Source organism: Antechinus flavipes, chromosome 1, assembly GCF_016432865.1.
Source record: "Antechinus flavipes isolate AdamAnt ecotype Samford, QLD, Australia chromosome 1, AdamAnt_v2, whole genome shotgun sequence".
NCBI classification, from domain to species: Eukaryota; Metazoa; Chordata; class Mammalia; order Dasyuromorphia; family Dasyuridae; genus Antechinus; species Antechinus flavipes.
The window spans coordinates 291512130-291529527 of NC_067398.1; the positions used below are offsets into that span (position 1 = coordinate 291512130).

Below are 17398 nucleotides of genomic sequence, written 5' to 3' on the forward strand. Positions count from 1 at the left end.
AAATGCTCAGGAGCTCAGAGCTAGCAGGTATCTAAGGTTGGATATGATCTCATTCCTTGCTGTTTCCAGGCTCAATGCTACTGAGCCACCTAGATGACTAGAATATCTTGTAGGCCTGTACAAAGGTAGGTAGACAAAAAATGAAAAGCAGAATTCAGGGGTATCATTAAGTCCCATTTGGCTAAGATGTAAAGGGTAAAGAAGAATAAAGGGAAATAAATTGGAAAAAGAATTTAGATTAATATCTATACATTTATATATGTACATAAATATACATAAAGATATGTAAGTATGTATATATAGGTAGCTATGTGTATAACATATATACCGGCATATATATGTATTTACATGTCCATATATTTGTACTTGCCTATAGATATATACATCTACAAATTTAAATGCATATATGTAAACAGATGTATACATGACTTTTATATTTTTGTGATTGAATACTCAGCATCTAGTGCAATATCTTGCACATAATAAATAGTTGATGAATACTTACCAACTTGGATAATTGGACACTCACATATTTCATACATATCCATACAGATTTCCCTCCACCCCAACCCAAAGCAGGAAAAAGTTTCAGAAGGATTGAAAAGTCTTCTTCCAAGGTATTTTGTCAAGATGATTGGTTTTTACATGAAACTGGTTTTAATTGTAATGGAGAGGGCAAAGAGGATAAGGGACATATTTTTTTAGAAAGGAATAAACTGTAATCTCTCCTGCCAAAATATTGGAAAATATGTTATCTTAAGATTAAATATTATCCATTAAAACTCAACATTAAATTAAACCCACTTATGGGCAACAAAATTATTTAACTTTATTATTAGTTGTGATTTGTTAGAAGGTTAAATAGTGTATTTTACTATATACCTAATTTTATTCAGTATCTTTTGCTGTAGATTCTTTGGTTAATAGGTATATTGGCATGTCCTGTAGGAAAAAAAACAAAAAACAAAAAACAGTTCTTTTACTGGACACATGGGGACATACTATTTTAATTGATTCTTTTGGATACTACTCCTGGAAATGATGCTGAAGTTGGTAATCAAATAAAAAGACCTTGGGAAACGAAAGTATCAATGACAATTAACATTGTATCCCCAGCATTATAAGCATGTCATTACAAATTCTAATTTGGCCAGCAATGGACCAATGGAGCAATATAAACAGTACCTGTCACTTAATGACCATATGGAGCATTCTGTGTTTTTTCTATTGCATCAGGTCCTTAACTTCTCCAGTTGATAGTTTTAAACATACTATAAGAAAGACATTTCAGACATTGTTGCTAAAATAGAATCAATTTTGCAACAGTAAAATGCCTCTTAAAAATAGGATTTTACTCTAGGGGGAAAATTCTTTATAAAATAGTCACAATGCACTTTCAATGACTAATTTAGGCTGTTACTTGGCAAAATAAGGAATAAATTAAACTTTTCATAACACTAGCTTATAGGAACAGTTTTAATTTTTAGAGGCAAATGCTTACATTAATCTGAGTCTAAAATAACAGATCTCTGACTTAAAATCTTCCAACACGTTTTTTCACAGTTCATAAAAATATTTCTCTAGGCAAATATTGATGGCCTAGTAGGCTTAGGGTGCTTATATTTCAAGGAACACTAGAAGCTGAGGTCTCTCTCTCCTTTTTTAAGTGCCAGGAGCATTTAGTTTGAAATCTTAATTGCTTGTAAGTGTAGGAAGGTAGACGTAGAGATTAATGTGAATGCAGATTACCAGATTTACGCCCTTGCTTTCAACAAAACTAGATTCAATAGCCCAACTACCTACTCCTCTCCCTCCTTTCTACTCTTCCTACTCCCACCCCAATGATTGTATTTTTAAAATTATTAATAGTTGTTTATTTTATTTTTTATTTTATTTTATTTTATTTTTTTGCAAACAAAATATAGCTTAAGAAAGATAAGATTGCAGCCCTGGTTCCTGGAGTAAATGGAGGTGTCCCTATTTCTCCATAAGCTTCACAGGGCTGATTATAGCTTTGAGGGATCAGTGACATTTGGAAGGGAGAAAGTCCATGGAAAGAGAGTCAAGTTTGATTGCAATGTTCCTTGTACACCCCCCCCCTCCTGGAAAAAGCAGATTTACAATTATAATTGGGGGAGGGGGGAGGCGGGGAACGGGAGAGGGAGGAAGTTTCTGTAGCCTTGACCATGATCATACCATTCTTATAACAACCAGCCTTTGGTGCATCTCCAAATCTGTCTCATTCTCTCTCCCCCTTCCTCTCCCTCCCCAATTCCAACCTCCTTTCCAGATTAGACCTGGCAATCGCTAGCGCAGTTCAATCCCAGCAATTTCTTTCCATACCCCGCCCCTCTTTCTCCTTCCCCTCTCCTCCCCCCCCCCAACACACACACACACACACACACACACACACACACACACACACACACACACACACACACACACACACACACTACTACTACTACAAGCTATTACTACTACTACCCTCCCTTTCTGTAAGCCTCCGGCTCCTTCTTCCCCAAAACAACGCGAAGCTGAGAGGGGGGAAATTAAAATCAGGGAAAGGGGTGGAGGGAGTGGGAGGAAGCCCAACAACCAATCGTTGAAAAAGCCATCGTAAACCATGCACATCAACACGCCAACTCAGGCAGGCTTAGTCTGTCCTGCGCAGTTTATGTGGTTTCATGTACAAACAGGGAGCGAAGGCTGGAGCCTTTACAGGCACACATGCCTACGCGCATACAGTAAAGCTGTCTCTGAAGGTACATTCTTCCACACCATCACCCCCCGCTCCCGGTACTCTCGGAGTAGCTAAGGAGGCCGAGTGACAGCGCAGGTCCACCAACCCTGGCAGGGGTGGGCAGGAATTCTCCCCACCCTCAGCCAACTGGAGAGCAGCTTCCGGAGCCTCTAGCGTCAGGGGGTTGGGCTTAGAGAGGAGTAAGAAGGAGGGGCCCGAGTTTAGGAAGAGGAGGGGAAGGCTGTCATCAATGAAGTCATATTCATAATCTAGTCCTCTCTCTAGCTGTTTCTGTACTCTGGGTGACTCAGAGAGGGAGAAGATCCATCCAGCATACTCTTCACAAGCAAGGTAAATATAACTTACAACTCCCTTTCCCCCATTCCCTTCCCCCTTCCTCCCCCCCCCCCTTCCCCCCCCAGCTCCTGCAGCAACTGCTGTCGCACAACCACCTCTGGTGCACACTCAGCCTTCACTAAGATTTATTCATTATTATCATAATCATTATTGATTGTACATGCACAGGGACCAAAACAAGAGAAGAAGCGAGGGAGCAGCCAAACAAACAAAACAACAACATTCCTCACTGGTCTCAGGTGAATAAGAAACAGACTACACAGCACCTGGGTGATTGTAGAAGAGGGGAGGAGGGAAAGTTTCCAAGAGAATTGGGTTCTAATAATAACAGTAGTCATGACCACTTAATGGGGACAAGAACAAAAACCAGAAACACAATCCTGTACCTGGCTACCAAGTCACCGATGCACTGCCAACTCAAGGTTGAAACACACACACACACAACACACACACTCTCTCTCTCTCTCTCTCTCTCTCTCTCTCTCTCTCTCTCTCTCTCTATATATATATATATATATATATATATATATGCAAGGTTGCATCCCCCCCCCCCCAATAAAAACCCCTGAAGAGAAGGGAGGGCGGAGGGGGAAAGGAGGGAGGATGGAAACATGACAGTTCATAATAAGAAATCATCATAGTAACAGTTGGAGGGGGAGGAGAGCGCAAAATCAAAAGCTTGTCATAGAGCACTGATAGCCCCTGGCTGCTTTCTCCCAGGGACTTGTTTCTAGAGCTGGGGCAGCGGCAGGGACAGAAATAGATCTAAAGCAGCAACAGTCAGGGAAGCCGAGGCTTAGCTCCGCTGTGCCCACGGCGGCGGTGGGCAGCGATGGCAGCAGCAAACAGCTGAGGCAGGAACCCAGCCGGTATGTTGAACTCCAATGCCTTTACCTTCCCCCTCCTTCCTCTTTTTTTCCTAAGATGACAGACTGGTGGACTTGTATGGTGGTGCTGGTGGTGGTGGGAAAGGTGAACAGAAGGTTGCAGAAGAATCGCACACGGTGCTCTCCTTCCCCCTGTCTTCTCGGTGTATCAATGAGTGCCCACCTTAATGTCTTCCTGGCAGAGAAACGGGGAATTGGTTTGGTGCATATCTGGAGGGGGCATGCTTGGGGCGGCGGCAGCTACAGCTTGGGTGCAGGGGCTGCCGCAGCCGCTGCCACCGCCACCGAGTGTTGAATGTTGAAGTTGAGTGTGTCCGGCCAGGGCTCAGCCGCTGGGCTGGTGGAGGTGGGGAGAAAGGGAGGAAGAGAAGAAGAAGAGGAGGAGAAGGAGGAGGAGGAGGAGGAAGAAGAGAAGGAGAAGGAAGAAGAAGAAGAGAAGGAGGAAGAGGAGAAGGAGGAGGAGGAGGAAGAAGAAGAAAAGGAGGAGAAGGAAGAGGAAGAAGAGGAGGAGGAGGAGGAAGAGGAGGAGGAGGAGGAGGAGGAGGAGGAAGAAAAGGAAGAGAAGGAGGAGGAAGGAGGAGGAGGAGATCTGTTTGCCCTCTTCCCTTTTTTTTTTTTTTTCCCTAGGGCAGTGGGATCTGAGGGGGCTGCGAGCTATCCCTTTCAGGGTCAGCAGCGGGGGTTGCGTATAGGATGGGAAAATCAAGTGAGTGAGAAGAAATGGAGCTTGTTAAGAGTGAGTTGGCTGCTGCAGCAGCGGCGGCTGCATTAACCAGCCAAGCTAAGGAGGCCATGATCTGGATAATCTTCCCTATCTTGACTGTCACTAACATTACACACGCACACACAACACACAGACATACACGCACACACACATAAACATACATACAAACACACGCACACACACACAGATGCACCCAAGTGCAAGGTTTAAGAGATGCAAGGTGGGGGGAAAGCTGCTGCCTTGTAGGAGAGTGTCCAGAGTCTCCTGACCACCAAAACCTCTTCTCGTTCCTTGTTTTAATTTTGTTTGGTTCTGATCTAATCTGGTTTGGGTTTTGTCTTTTCCCTTCCTTTCCTCCTCCCTCCTGCGGCCCCCAGCGCCCAGAGTTCCTCTCCTTCTAGTTGCCTTGCAAAACAGTCACGCGAACTGCAAAGGTGTCGCGATTCACTTCCCCAAATAGCCTGTCCAGCTCGTCCCAGACTTGGCCCTGTCTTCTTCCTGGGTCGCCTGGGTCGCCGCCACCTCCCGGGTATAGAACAGCGGGGCCGGACGTTCGGACATGCCCGGTGCCTTGAGTACAACATATATGTGTATGCCTGGCTTCATTTGGAAGATAAAAGAATAGCCCTGAGCATTAAATGCTTCCCGACCTGAAGACTTCTTTTATTTCCGGTAAACGCGGGGAAATCGCCTCTTGCGTTTTCGCCCCAGCTTTTTCTTGACTGTAGCCAGTTTGCAACTACCTAGATGAGATGGTGAACACCGAAGTCCTCTTATTTTCTTTTTTTTCCTCCCACTGGTCAGAGGGTAGAAAGGAGGAAGACATTGAACTTGGCCCTGTTACTTTGGGGGTGGAGTGGATGGGGTGGGGGTGGGGGGTAGTCTGCCGCATGTAGACCCCTGGAGGGAAGTTTGGAAAGGTGTAAGCTAGAAAAGTTTGTCAGGGTATGGTTAATGTGGAGGGGATAAGAGAGAGCAGCCGAGGACCTGGGGGCGGGGCGCCGCAGCTAGTATTACATTTTGCTCTGGAAGAGAGAGGAGAGAGCGAAGGGAGAAGGGAAAAGGGAGAAGGGAGAGCGGGGAAGGGAGAAGGAGAAGAGGGGAGAGAGAGAGAAGGAGGAAGAGAAGAAGAAGAAGAAAAAGAAAGGGAGAAGAGGGAAGCAGGGAGAGATGGGAGAGAGAGAGAGAGAGAGAGAGAAAGGAGAGAGGAGAAGAAAAAGAGAGAGGTGTGTGTGTTCGCGCGTGAGTGGGGAGCAGCAAGAGGAAAGCAGCCTCCCTCCTTCTCCTCCTCCTCCTCCTCCTCCTCCTTCTTCTCCTCCTTCTCCTCCTCCCCCCTGTCCCTCCCCTCCAGTCTGTGTCTGGAGAGGAAGAGGCGAGGTTTGGTGGTGGTGTGTGTATGTGTGTGAAATCTGTGGAGAAACGGGAAGTCACAGCAGCGAAATACAGAGAGAGAGAGAGAGAGAGAGAGAGAGAGAGAGAGAGAGAGAGAGAGAGAGACACAGACATGTTTGATGACATGATGAGAGGGAGGGAAGAGGAAGAAGAAGCTGGGGAGAGACAGGCCTAGCGCTCTCGGAAAATATGCTCTCTGCCTGCGGGACTGACTCCGTTAATAACCACTGCCTTGCACCCAGGCACGTTGGGTTTAGCTTTGTGTTCTGCTTCTCCTTCCAGGTAAGGAATCTATCTGTCAGTGTGCCAGTCAGTCAGTCTGCCTGCCTGCGCCAAACGTCTCCGAGGTTGGGAAAGGTTGTCCTCCTTCTCTTCCTCTTTCTCCTCCTCCTTCTCTTCCTCCTTCTCTTCCTCCTCCTCCTCCTCCTTCTCTTCCTCCTCCTCCTATTCCTTCTCCTTCTCCTTTTCCTTTTTCTCCTCCTCCTCCTCCTTCTCCTTCTTCTTCTTCCCCTCCTCACCATTCCCCCTCCTTCACAAACTAAGACAAGAAAATAGGCTTGCTTCTGGTCTGATCGATTAGGTGGAAAACTTTCCAACAAGAGGGAAAGAGGAAGAAAACATGGCTCTGCTCAAAGCCATTGCTGAGGCTGCTTGTCATTCTCTCCAGGCATTTGTACATTTATGGGTTTCTTTGGCTACGGCTGTTGTAGATTCAAACTTTGGGCCTAAAAACGCCAGAAACTCTCGCAAGATTTGCTGTAGGAATAAAATAAATATATAAAGTTATCCATTTTGTCTTCTAAGCCTTTTGATTTTTCTGAGCACCTACCAGAATAGAGAAGGAAAAGGAGGAGAGGAGGAGGAAGAGATGATACAGTACAGTAAAATGTAAAGGAGTTCTTTTTTCTTTTAGAATGTGGATACCGTATGTTATATAACTTTAATAGCAAATGGGTACAAAACTCATGCCGTGCCGTTCCTCTCTCCTATGTTTATATAACTTTTTAACAGAGTTGTGAAGTTTTTGCTTTCTTCTTGCTAAAGACTTAGGTCATTATTTTGTGGACCTAAGACAACGATGTCCCAAGTTATCTTATTGGCTTGTGTTCTTAAGTACAAAATCAGTGGGTAAATATAATAGTTGAAAAATATAGAGGAAGGAGATTTGTTTCTGCAATGGATACCTTCTTAAATTAGACGTTGGGATTTTATTTACCAATTGCAGAACTAGATTCTTTAAAGATTTCCATTGCAAAATACTTTTTTTTTTTTTTTTTTTTTTGGTGAGTTGATGTTTGCCTGAGAGAACCAATCAGTTAGCTATGGCAAGGGCTACCTATCCTAACAGAATGAGTAAACAGTTTCTTGAGCAATGACCATTAATCTGAAACTGTGACAGTTTTGGAATTTCAGTTCACCAAATTTAACAAATCTTTATTAAGTGCCTGCTATATTTGCAGACTATTCTTTCAAAAATATTTCTAGGCTGATTGGGACAACTAATCCTTAGCCTCTTGTCAACTGCTTGTCAGGATTAAACATCCAAACTACCTTCTAGTTGGTTAGGTTATTTGTTAAGAGGTGTGGCAATTTTGGTTGTGTGACTTGGAGCATTGTCGTGCAAATTGAGGCACACTTTCTCTTGGGGAATCTAATTGCTCTATTATTCCTCCCTGACTTTCTTTCTTTTAGCTTCTTTGTTGCTCAAAAGTGCCCTACTAGAAGGGAATTAAAGACAGTTTTTATGTTCAAGTAATACCTATCAAAATTGTGAGAGAATGAAAAGGACCCATTAGAGCACAGAATCCATCTACCTTGTCAGAGGCATCAGGAGGAAAGACCATAGTGAAAATGAACATTTAAAAATAAAGTTAGAGCTAAGTGTATCATCTAACAGAAATACTGACAGAGGTGAGTGTTAAATGCTTCGTTAAATGCAGTATTTCTCTCATGAGTTGTGTCCTAGCTTCAAAACAAGCATCACTGTGGTGTTTCATAAAAAAATATGCACCACCAGAGTGTTCAAAGCAGCCTTAGATCTCCTTTTGTTCATTTCTAAAATGGTTTGTGAGCATTTCTTGTCTAGTCTGAAAAGCACTTTGACCAACACCTGAGGCTTGAAATTGACAAGAAGAAATAACTGTTTTAATGAGCAGTTTAGGTATTTATTTCAGGAATTCCAATTAACATATTCCTAAAAGAGAATAAAAGGAGGGAAATAACACTTTCCTGTAGATATACATTCAAAACGTTTTGTTGGCTTCACATTTGACATAACTATTGATAATTTGTCATTCATATTTCATGCTCTTCTATTAGATTATCATCCTAAATCTATTATGTCAACATATTAACTTCTGAAGCCTTGTCCACTATAGTAAGGAAGTTAAAAAAAAAAAAAAAAGAAGAAGAAGAAAAAGAAAAGAAACTTAAGCTATAAAAGTGATATTGTCTTGTATGAATAGATTCTTCCAGTTCCTTTATGAAGTATTTGTATGTATATGAGTTCTTACCTTCTCATATTCTTCAAGGGTAGTGGCTTATTGATATTCCAGAGAAAGAATAAATCACTATTTATGATATTTATGATATGTTATGATATGTTGCCATGAAAATGGTTGAATTATCACAAATACGCTGTTAAAATTACTTCCTAGCACAAGCAATTATAGGGAGAGAGAGTTGCTAGAAGGAGTTGATTTAACTACTTGTATATTTTAAAACTCCATATAACTGATAAAAATAATTTTAAAAGGGTCAGAGCAATTAGTTGCTTAAAATGAATGGTCTTAGAAATTTTACTATGCATGAAAGTCATATATACTCTCAACAGTTTTTCCTCCTCCCTGGAGAAAGAAGATTCTTTCCAAAAGGGAATCAATCTCAATCTCTCTCTCTCTCTCTCTCTCTCTCTCTCTCTCTCTCTCTCTCTCTCTCTCTCTCTCTCTCTCTCTCTCTCTCTCGATTAAATCAATCTCTTTTTCCATTAAATATGGGTTATATTTTATAAATGGAGTAATTTGAGGGGAAAAAAAGGACAGAACAACTTTTCTTTGGAAAAGTTTGTCACATAGAAATTTGATTTCTTGCTACTTAGTAAAGCCATATACTTTACTAAAAATCTGTACTCTTTAATTGAGTGGTAAGTACAGATAGTATGTATAGTTTAGCACTAATGTATTCCAAATGCAGTCTTAGTAGAAAGTTAATTTAGTACTCTATCTAGAAAGGTCTACTATATTTTTGTATTTTTCTTCAGAGAGTTTTTGTTCATTTGTTTACTTAAGTAATATAGTTGAGGTATTGATTTTCCTAGGTAATGAAGAATAGTAGCAAATGCATTCACCTAACATACTTACTATCAAGGTAAATGCAGCTATGTAAGTAGATATTTGAAAACTTTACAACTGTTTTACTTCTGTTATATGTTTACTATTTATTTCCCATAGAAATATATTGCCTTTTCCTTAGGATACATTATGGAAACCTTTTAAACAATAAAATGTTTTAAGATGAAAATATCAAGACATCTGTCAACTAGTACATTTCAGTAGCAAAGAAATCAAATAACACTGAAGGTAACAAGGTAACTGAGGAAATTAGGGACTAGGGTGCTAGCTTGGCTGGATTGGCATATAAATATTCCTTTATTCAGAGTGCAATTTAAAATTTGTGACAAAATATCACATAGATATGACTATCATTAAGATATGGAAATAAATGATATAACTGGATTTTTTAGATTTTAAGATATATTAGTAATACAATGAAGGCTTATTTGTGGACTATAATTTTTTAAACTTTAATGTATTTGCCAAAAATGTCTTAATTGTAGTAGACTCCCCATCCCTTGTCCCTTTTTGCCTCATAATAACAAAGTATCTCATAATTTTCTTTTGCATCTTTGTCAGACTTTATTTTGAGGGAGTAAAATGAGGGCAGTTTTAATTATATTCTTTTAAATGTCATGTATAAAATATCCAATTTATCATTAAACTGAAACAACCACTGTGTACTATCAGTGCAGATGCTAACATGTTATTATAACAACTGATCTCTTTGAAAATAGACTGGTCCTTTTGCAAATTTGCAAATGCAACTAACCAAGCTCAGAGAAAATAAAGTCTTACTAACAATGAAGTTTGTTTGTTTCAACTACAGGTTATTTTCTAATTCAAGAATACAGTTTTACTAATTTATTATTTTAAGCTAATAACTTTGTTGCCTTCTTTTAACTTCCAGGAAGAATGGCTTAGTATTTTAGTTTGTACTGTGACTGTAATGTGTAGGGCATTTTCTAACTTTACATCTGTTTATGTCTAGAGTATATTTCTCTTATTTGTAATGAATGTAAATTTGCAATATGGAGATATTGATCAATTCTGATTGTTATCAACTGCTATTCAAAACTGTTCTGTGAACATTTTACAGGATAATCTCTATTTGCATTATATTTACAACCTATTTTGTCCTTCTTAAAAACTAAGAAGCTTTATGAGACCCCATAATATATCCTTAGTATTGCTCTCAATCGGTATTCATGTATGCAAGGGCTAATAGAGGTTGTTTCATTCATTGTTTCTGTGCCAAGCATAAAACCTGGCACATAGGAAACACTTAATTACTTGTTGATTGATTGATTTTAAAATATAGCATTTTCTATATGTAATATATTTAACTTTTAAAAGTAAATTATTTAAACATAAGTTGTCCACTGTAAATTTACCTATTGTTATTGCATTCTTTTTCTCAGTATCAACTGAATGAATGTATTCCACATACTGCTAATCAATAAAATTGATATTGAGAATATAGCACTGTGCTGGGCCTTGTGGGACAAGATTTTAAATCACAGATCCTCTCCACAAAAAGGAGACAGTGTACTTGAGAGGAGGGGAAATTATATATATATATATACATATATATATATACATATGTACACATATGCATATATGCATGTATGAAAAGAGATGACAAAGCAATAAAATGGTTTAGACTGTGAGCTCCTTGAGAGCTAGGGCTACCTTTTATCTTTGTGTTCCTAGAGCTCAGTATAGTTCCTGACATCGTAGCCACTTAATGTTTGTCTGGGTAAAAAATAGATGGTATGAGCAATAAGTAATTCAGAAGATAGCTTATTTTGTTCTGGCATGAGTCTGGGAAGGCTTTATGAGTAGATGGACCTTGAAAGGGACCTAAATGGATAGAAGAGGTTCAGGGCATGACATTACATACTGGATGATCAGCAAGAGAAAAGATGAGACACGACTGAGTAAGATATGTACAGAGATGGAACAAAAAGCTTTAGTTACTAATGGGGGGCAGGTGAGGTTGGAATAACCTTTGATACTAGGTTTATTTCCATATTTCAAAAATATTTGATTAAATATGAATATTTCATCTAGTAAAGCAAATCAGAACACCTTTATTCTTTTTTAAGTGTTCATGATAAATTGCTTTTCCCCCTAACCCATTTTCTGGGAATAAGAGTTCTTGGAACTAAGGTAGATTCATTCTACTCTGATAGCTAATATAAAGTCCATAGTTGAAGTCTTAGGGAGCTTGTTAGAATCTAACAGGTTTGCACTCTGCTGCTAATAGCTATAGCTATAGCTACTGGCAATCTAAGGTCATCTCCATGCCATAATGAGGTACCCAGAGGAAGATATTAATGGCAAAATATCATACTAAGAAGTTTGTCACTTATTTATCAAGACTGGGGTTTCATTGATGGTTTTCTAGTAGAATAGTGACATCAGTGGCATAAAGGAGTGTTTGGTTTGACATCCATAAAAATCATTTACAAGATAGGTGCCCAGTATTGTGCTGGGGGAAAGTTCCTGGGGGCAGAAATACCAGTTAGATCATTGTAGTAGATTAAGTGATTAGGATGTGTTAAGGGTTCTTGGTTAATAGAAATTAGCTTAAAAGGCTTGATTTGTAGTTATCAGTGCAAAAACAATAGTACCTTTTTAATCTCATAATTTTATTTTGCAAAGAGTTAACAGACTTTTATAGCTTCAGCAATTAATGTGCTATGGTGGGGGAAAATTATTTTCTGAATCACTTTTATAGGTTTAAAATATATTTGTAAAGTTCTTAATACAGAGAGATGTAATTGGTGTCACTCGATTTTTTTCAAATGGCTAAAATAAGTTTTAAACAAGTATGTTCCAGAAAGTTTTAACATAATTTCTAAAGATCAAGTTTGGATTCAAGTAATACATGAGATATTTGAGAATGCTTTTCTGTGGAACTTATTTTACTTTTTATAAATTACAAATTTCTACAAATTGGCTAATCAAGTTTTTTAGCAATGTTAGGATATTCATATAGCTTGATAAGTATTCACTAAGATCACAGAGGTGTGAGTCTCATGATAGAGGGATACTCTATTAAAGTAGACTTTGAGGGCTACTTTTTCTAGTATTCAGGGTACTCTTTTAAATGTCTCTTCTCCCCTACACCCCACACATACTTGGTTGGTTCACAAGAGAGCTATATGTTGAGAAAGCATGAATTGCATTGCAGGCATCACCAATAAGCTAAATCTTGATTTCTGACAAAGTTCATTTTGAGACAATATTATAAGATGTGGAGAACTAATTAACTCCTTTGTTGTTTTTCAGTCATATTCATTTAGGGTTTTCTTGGTGGAGATGCTGAAGGGATTTGCTATTTCTTTCCTTGGATCTTTTTTTCAGATAAGGAAACTAAGGTCAACAGGATTAGGTGAATTGTCCAGGGTTATCCAGCTAGTAAGTGTCTGAAGTTGGATTTGAACTCAGGACAATAGGTCTTCCTGACTCCAGACTTGACACTCTATCCATTGTACTATCTCATGGCCCTTTAGGTGGTTTGCTCTAATCTTTTGTTTGGATTAAAACAGTTTCAGGAAAGTCATATCACTACCTCTCATTTCAGGCAGAGATATCATCCTAATATACTATTTAAAGGGACAGCAATGACATATAGTCTCATATGTAACTCTGAATTATATTAAGTTTTAGTAATTCAAAATCTTTATGTATACTATAGTTTTTTCTTAAATGTAACTTTTCCAGAGTGAGAACAGATGAGTTAGGAAAAGTGTTTGTGTTTACAGATCATCATTAAAGTTATTTGAAAATTTTACCTTTACATACTAAATATATCATAATGTGGAATGGGAAAAGTCATAATGTCCAATGGATAAGTTATCTTTTACACAGAAATACAGTTTGGTAGTGCCAACTTAAATTCAACATAAATACAAAAAATAGTTCTGATATGTCAAATCTTCATTTTGTTCCACATACCTCTTTCCTGAAAGAAAATTAATATTGTACATGTGTGTTAATGTGTGAGAGATAGAGACAAAGATGAAGACAGAATTTGAGATGTCATTTAATTTATTTGGAATACTAATAAACTAATAAATAAAAACTAATAAAGTTACTAATATTTGACAACTAAATGAAAAACAAATTGAATTGGGAGGAAGGGAAGGTTGTTTTATCCAAGAGAGTAAAAAAAAAAAAAGTTCTGTATTTACGTCTTCTGAATCATCTAGTTCTGCAATCACATTGTCTCACAGATAACTGAAAAGTCATAAGGGAATTGAGTCATTACTTAGAGGAGTAAACTCATGCTAGGTTGTAGTCTATAGTCTTTAATGCCCTTTTAATGTATACTTGAGTTTATCCATCTACTAGTTTATTTCACTAATTTTCCTCTTGAAAGGTGATTGAAAAGTAAAAGTAGAATGGCCTTGTCTAGAACTACATATAAGCAAGAAAAGCATTTATATAGATCTACATTTTACAGATTATATTTATAGAGGAGGAAACTGAGGTCAGGAGAGGGGACAAGCAAGTTATCCCAAATCATATAACTAGTGACAGAACTTCTGGCTCAACTCTTTTGTCTTCAAATCCAGTGCTTTTTTTTCTATTATATCAGGGGTGAGATAAGGTCTTGTTACATAACTCTGAAAAATGGTGGTCTTGGATATGGTCTGATGGTTCATTGAAGTATTTAAAATGCTCAAAGGAAGAACTATTTATATGTCTGTCTCTTGTATAATTTTATTTTCTAGCAACCTCTAATGCTCTCTGCCTAAAAAATATTCTATATGTTTCCATCTTCAGAATCCACTTAGATATTCATAATCCATTATTTGCCTTCTTGGAAGTTTTTCTGTTATGTTTTTTAGTAGTTGGTGACATAATCATCACAAGAGTTAAAAAAAAACTGTATACTATATTAATATTTTTAAAAATTCTTGAAGACTCCAAAATGGAAATGTCACAATAAGCAAAAAGTATGATGTGGGGATTTAATTTTTTAAAAAATTAAAGCACCTACAAAAAGTAGAAAACCAGGGATTATGAAACAAGTGGTTGTAGCTTTATTTTTGAAACTCATTGGATTATACTAATAATGTCAATGAAACAGATTTTTAGGTAAACTATCGCAGGAAATAGTTTCCTTTCATTCACTTAAAAGAGGCATATTAGTTTACCTATATCCATGAAAGAAACAGCATAACTTATATCACTCCACTGACATTAGCCTTCTAAATTAAAAATGCTGACTGAAAAAGTGTATTTTTTTTGGGGGGGGTGGGAGAGAGTTGCAAAAGAAGTAACTTCTGTTTGTTTTATTAATCACATAGAATAAATAGTAAGATTTAGCTCTCTAGTGATTTCAGAGCTATAATTCACTCTCTGGGCTCTCCTGTTGTTTTAGAAACCACTTCAGCTGTTTTATCAATGCCATTTTTCTAGCAATAAAATTCCTGGTGATTTCCCACTTTTATTCATTCCAAAGTAGTCTTTTATTATCCTTTCTTTTCCTTCCTTTTCTTTTATCCTTTCCTTCCAACCTTTTGTCTTTGGATATTACTCTTTCATCCAAGTACCCTACATTAATTTCTCTATTTAAAAACAAAACAAAACACTAAGAATGCTAATACTGGTATATTTCAGACACTTTCTGGTTTTTATTTTCAAAAGTCCAAATAACTCCAATCAAATGTCACCCTCAAAATGTCCTGCATGACTTAGTGGAAAACAAAGCAGTGTCTCAGAGCAGACAGCTTGCACTTTTGCTTCTTCCTTCATTCCATTGTGATTAGTAGAAGAAACACTAGCCTAGAAGACAGCGATTTAGGAATCTACTCCTGGGTTTGTCAGTAAATTGGTATGGATATTGAGTAGATTATATAATCTAGGATGTTCCTTTTTCCCTTTAAAATGTTATTTTGTGATAAATCTGTGGAGAACAGGCCCAGTGTGTCTTAATTTGTGTCTCCAAGATTAAAGTAGAATGGCCTTGTCTAGAATTACATTAAAGCAAGAAAAGCATTTTATACAGATCTACAGTTTACAGATTTACATTTATGAAGGAAGAAACTGAGGTCAGGAGAGGGGAAAAGCAACTTGTCCTGATTCATATAACTAGTGTTGTAAGATGATCCCTTGCTTTAACTAGACTACCACAACCACCACCACCACCACCTCTCCCTATACCAATCCTCTCACCCACCTCCACCCACCCACCCAACAAACAAAAATTAATGAGCCCTTCAGTCATTTGTCATTCACATAAACACTACTTCATTTACCTTTTTACTCTTCTTTAGATCTGGTAAAGGGAGAATTGAGGTACCAGTGTTTGGACTAATATTTCCACATTTGGAATTCTAGTCATAATACTGGATGAACCTCCTTACCCTCTCCCATTTCTTTTCTAGTAGAGTTCCACTCTGGAACTTTTAATAATCTTTTAAAATCTCCACATGCTTATTAAAATGTATTTTAGTTTGATGCTGTCAGTTTATGGTCATAATTTGTAATGGCTAGGCTCTGTTCAGTTTTGACAAGAGTTAATTCCCTGCCCCCTTTCAACTATGTGTATATTTACTCTTGTAAATTTTGTCATTTTTAAAAAAATAAATGACTCTTGTGCCCAAAGACTGATGAGTGAAACAGAAGCTTCTGAGGACAACAGAATAATAATTTATCACCTCTTTAGTTTTCTGCTGAAGTGTTAAATTTAATTTTTTCCCTCAGGGAGTATTCTCTATATTCTAGATGATTCATAACTTTCTAGAAATCATTTAGAATGTTTTTTTTTCTATCAATAGTCTTTATAAAAGTCTGAGACAAATGAATATACCATTTTTTGAACTATTTGGGACAAATAGGTCAATTCTATGAAATATTTCTTAAGAGGACAACAAGACCATGTCATTATTATCAAAACTAATCTTTTTTATTAGTCATATTTCGAGGATCCTAATTTCTTGTATTAAATGCTCCCCCCCCCCCTTGTTCAAATTAGTACTACTCAGTTGACTGGAAGAAACAGAATAGATGTCCACGCCAACAGATCCTAGTACAATGCCCCACCCTGGGCCTTCACCAGGACCAGGACCCTCCCCTGGACCAATTCTTGGACCCAGCCCAGGGCCAGGGCCATCTCCAAGTTCGGTGCATAGTATGATGGGACCAAGTCCTGGACCACCCAGTGTTCCACATCCAATGCCAACAATGGGGCCCACTGATTTTCCACAGGAAGGAATACACCAAATGCACAAGGTAAGAGCCTATATTCTCATTCATTCTGACTTCAGCTTATCATTCTGATTAGCTGCTTCAGCTTCTGATTTTTAAAAAAGGTTTTTTTCCTATTGTCACCACTTCTAAGTATCAGGTTATGGTAATTTCTGTCCAGTGTATCATCAAAAGAACATGTAAATCCTTAATCACCTTTTTTAATAATGATAAAATATAATTATGAAATGTTAAGAGCTTGACTTTTAAAAGTGATTAGATTAAATTTGAAATCTAATTGTCAATTTTTTTCTGAATTGTAAACAGAATTTTGCTATGTTCAGTGAAATAGTGATTTTATTTTCCAGGGAATTTTTGATTATTTTAAAACTTGGATAGAATTCTGATCATCTCATAGATAATTTGGACAAATAATGAAATTATTTTCATAAATAAAATGCATGAAATATGATATATATATATATATATATATATATATAATATGTGTATATATACATATATATGTGTGTCTATATACACACACACATACTCTCAAAAATATTTTAAAGAAATGTTACTAAGGGTTTTTTTTTTTTTTTTACTGGAACAAAATCTATTTTTTCAATTGGAAAGATTATTACTAAAATAAAATGGTACCTCTCTTCTTCCTCAAGGAGAAATGTAAAAAATATATTTTGGGACTAATTATGAGATTTCTATTTAGGTTTTAACTAAGGATTCTTGTCTCTTACATCACTTA

At 37.5% G+C, this 17398-nt stretch overlaps 1 protein-coding gene across 6 annotated transcripts in view; it reads left to right on the forward strand.

The window, feature by feature from the left end:
- Positions 1-2982: 2982 nt before the first annotated feature.
- Positions 2983-17398, forward strand: part of SMARCA2 (SWI/SNF related, matrix associated, actin dependent regulator of chromatin, subfamily a, member 2) — a 241370-nt gene continuing 226954 nt past the window's right edge. For 2 of the 6 annotated variants that reach the window (XM_051962444.1, XM_051962462.1), the window contains exons 1-2: positions 6193-6382; positions 16427-16683. In XM_051962444.1, coding sequence (XP_051818404.1) covers positions 16459-16683 — 225 coding nt within the window. In that variant the 5' untranslated portion in view covers positions 6193-6382; positions 16427-16458. Of the gene's footprint in view, positions 3092-3739; positions 3967-4540; positions 5381-6192; positions 6383-16426; positions 16684-17398 lie in introns of those variants that run through there. The other 4 variants (XM_051962447.1, XM_051962452.1, XM_051962456.1 and 1 more) reach the window with 4 other exon arrangements.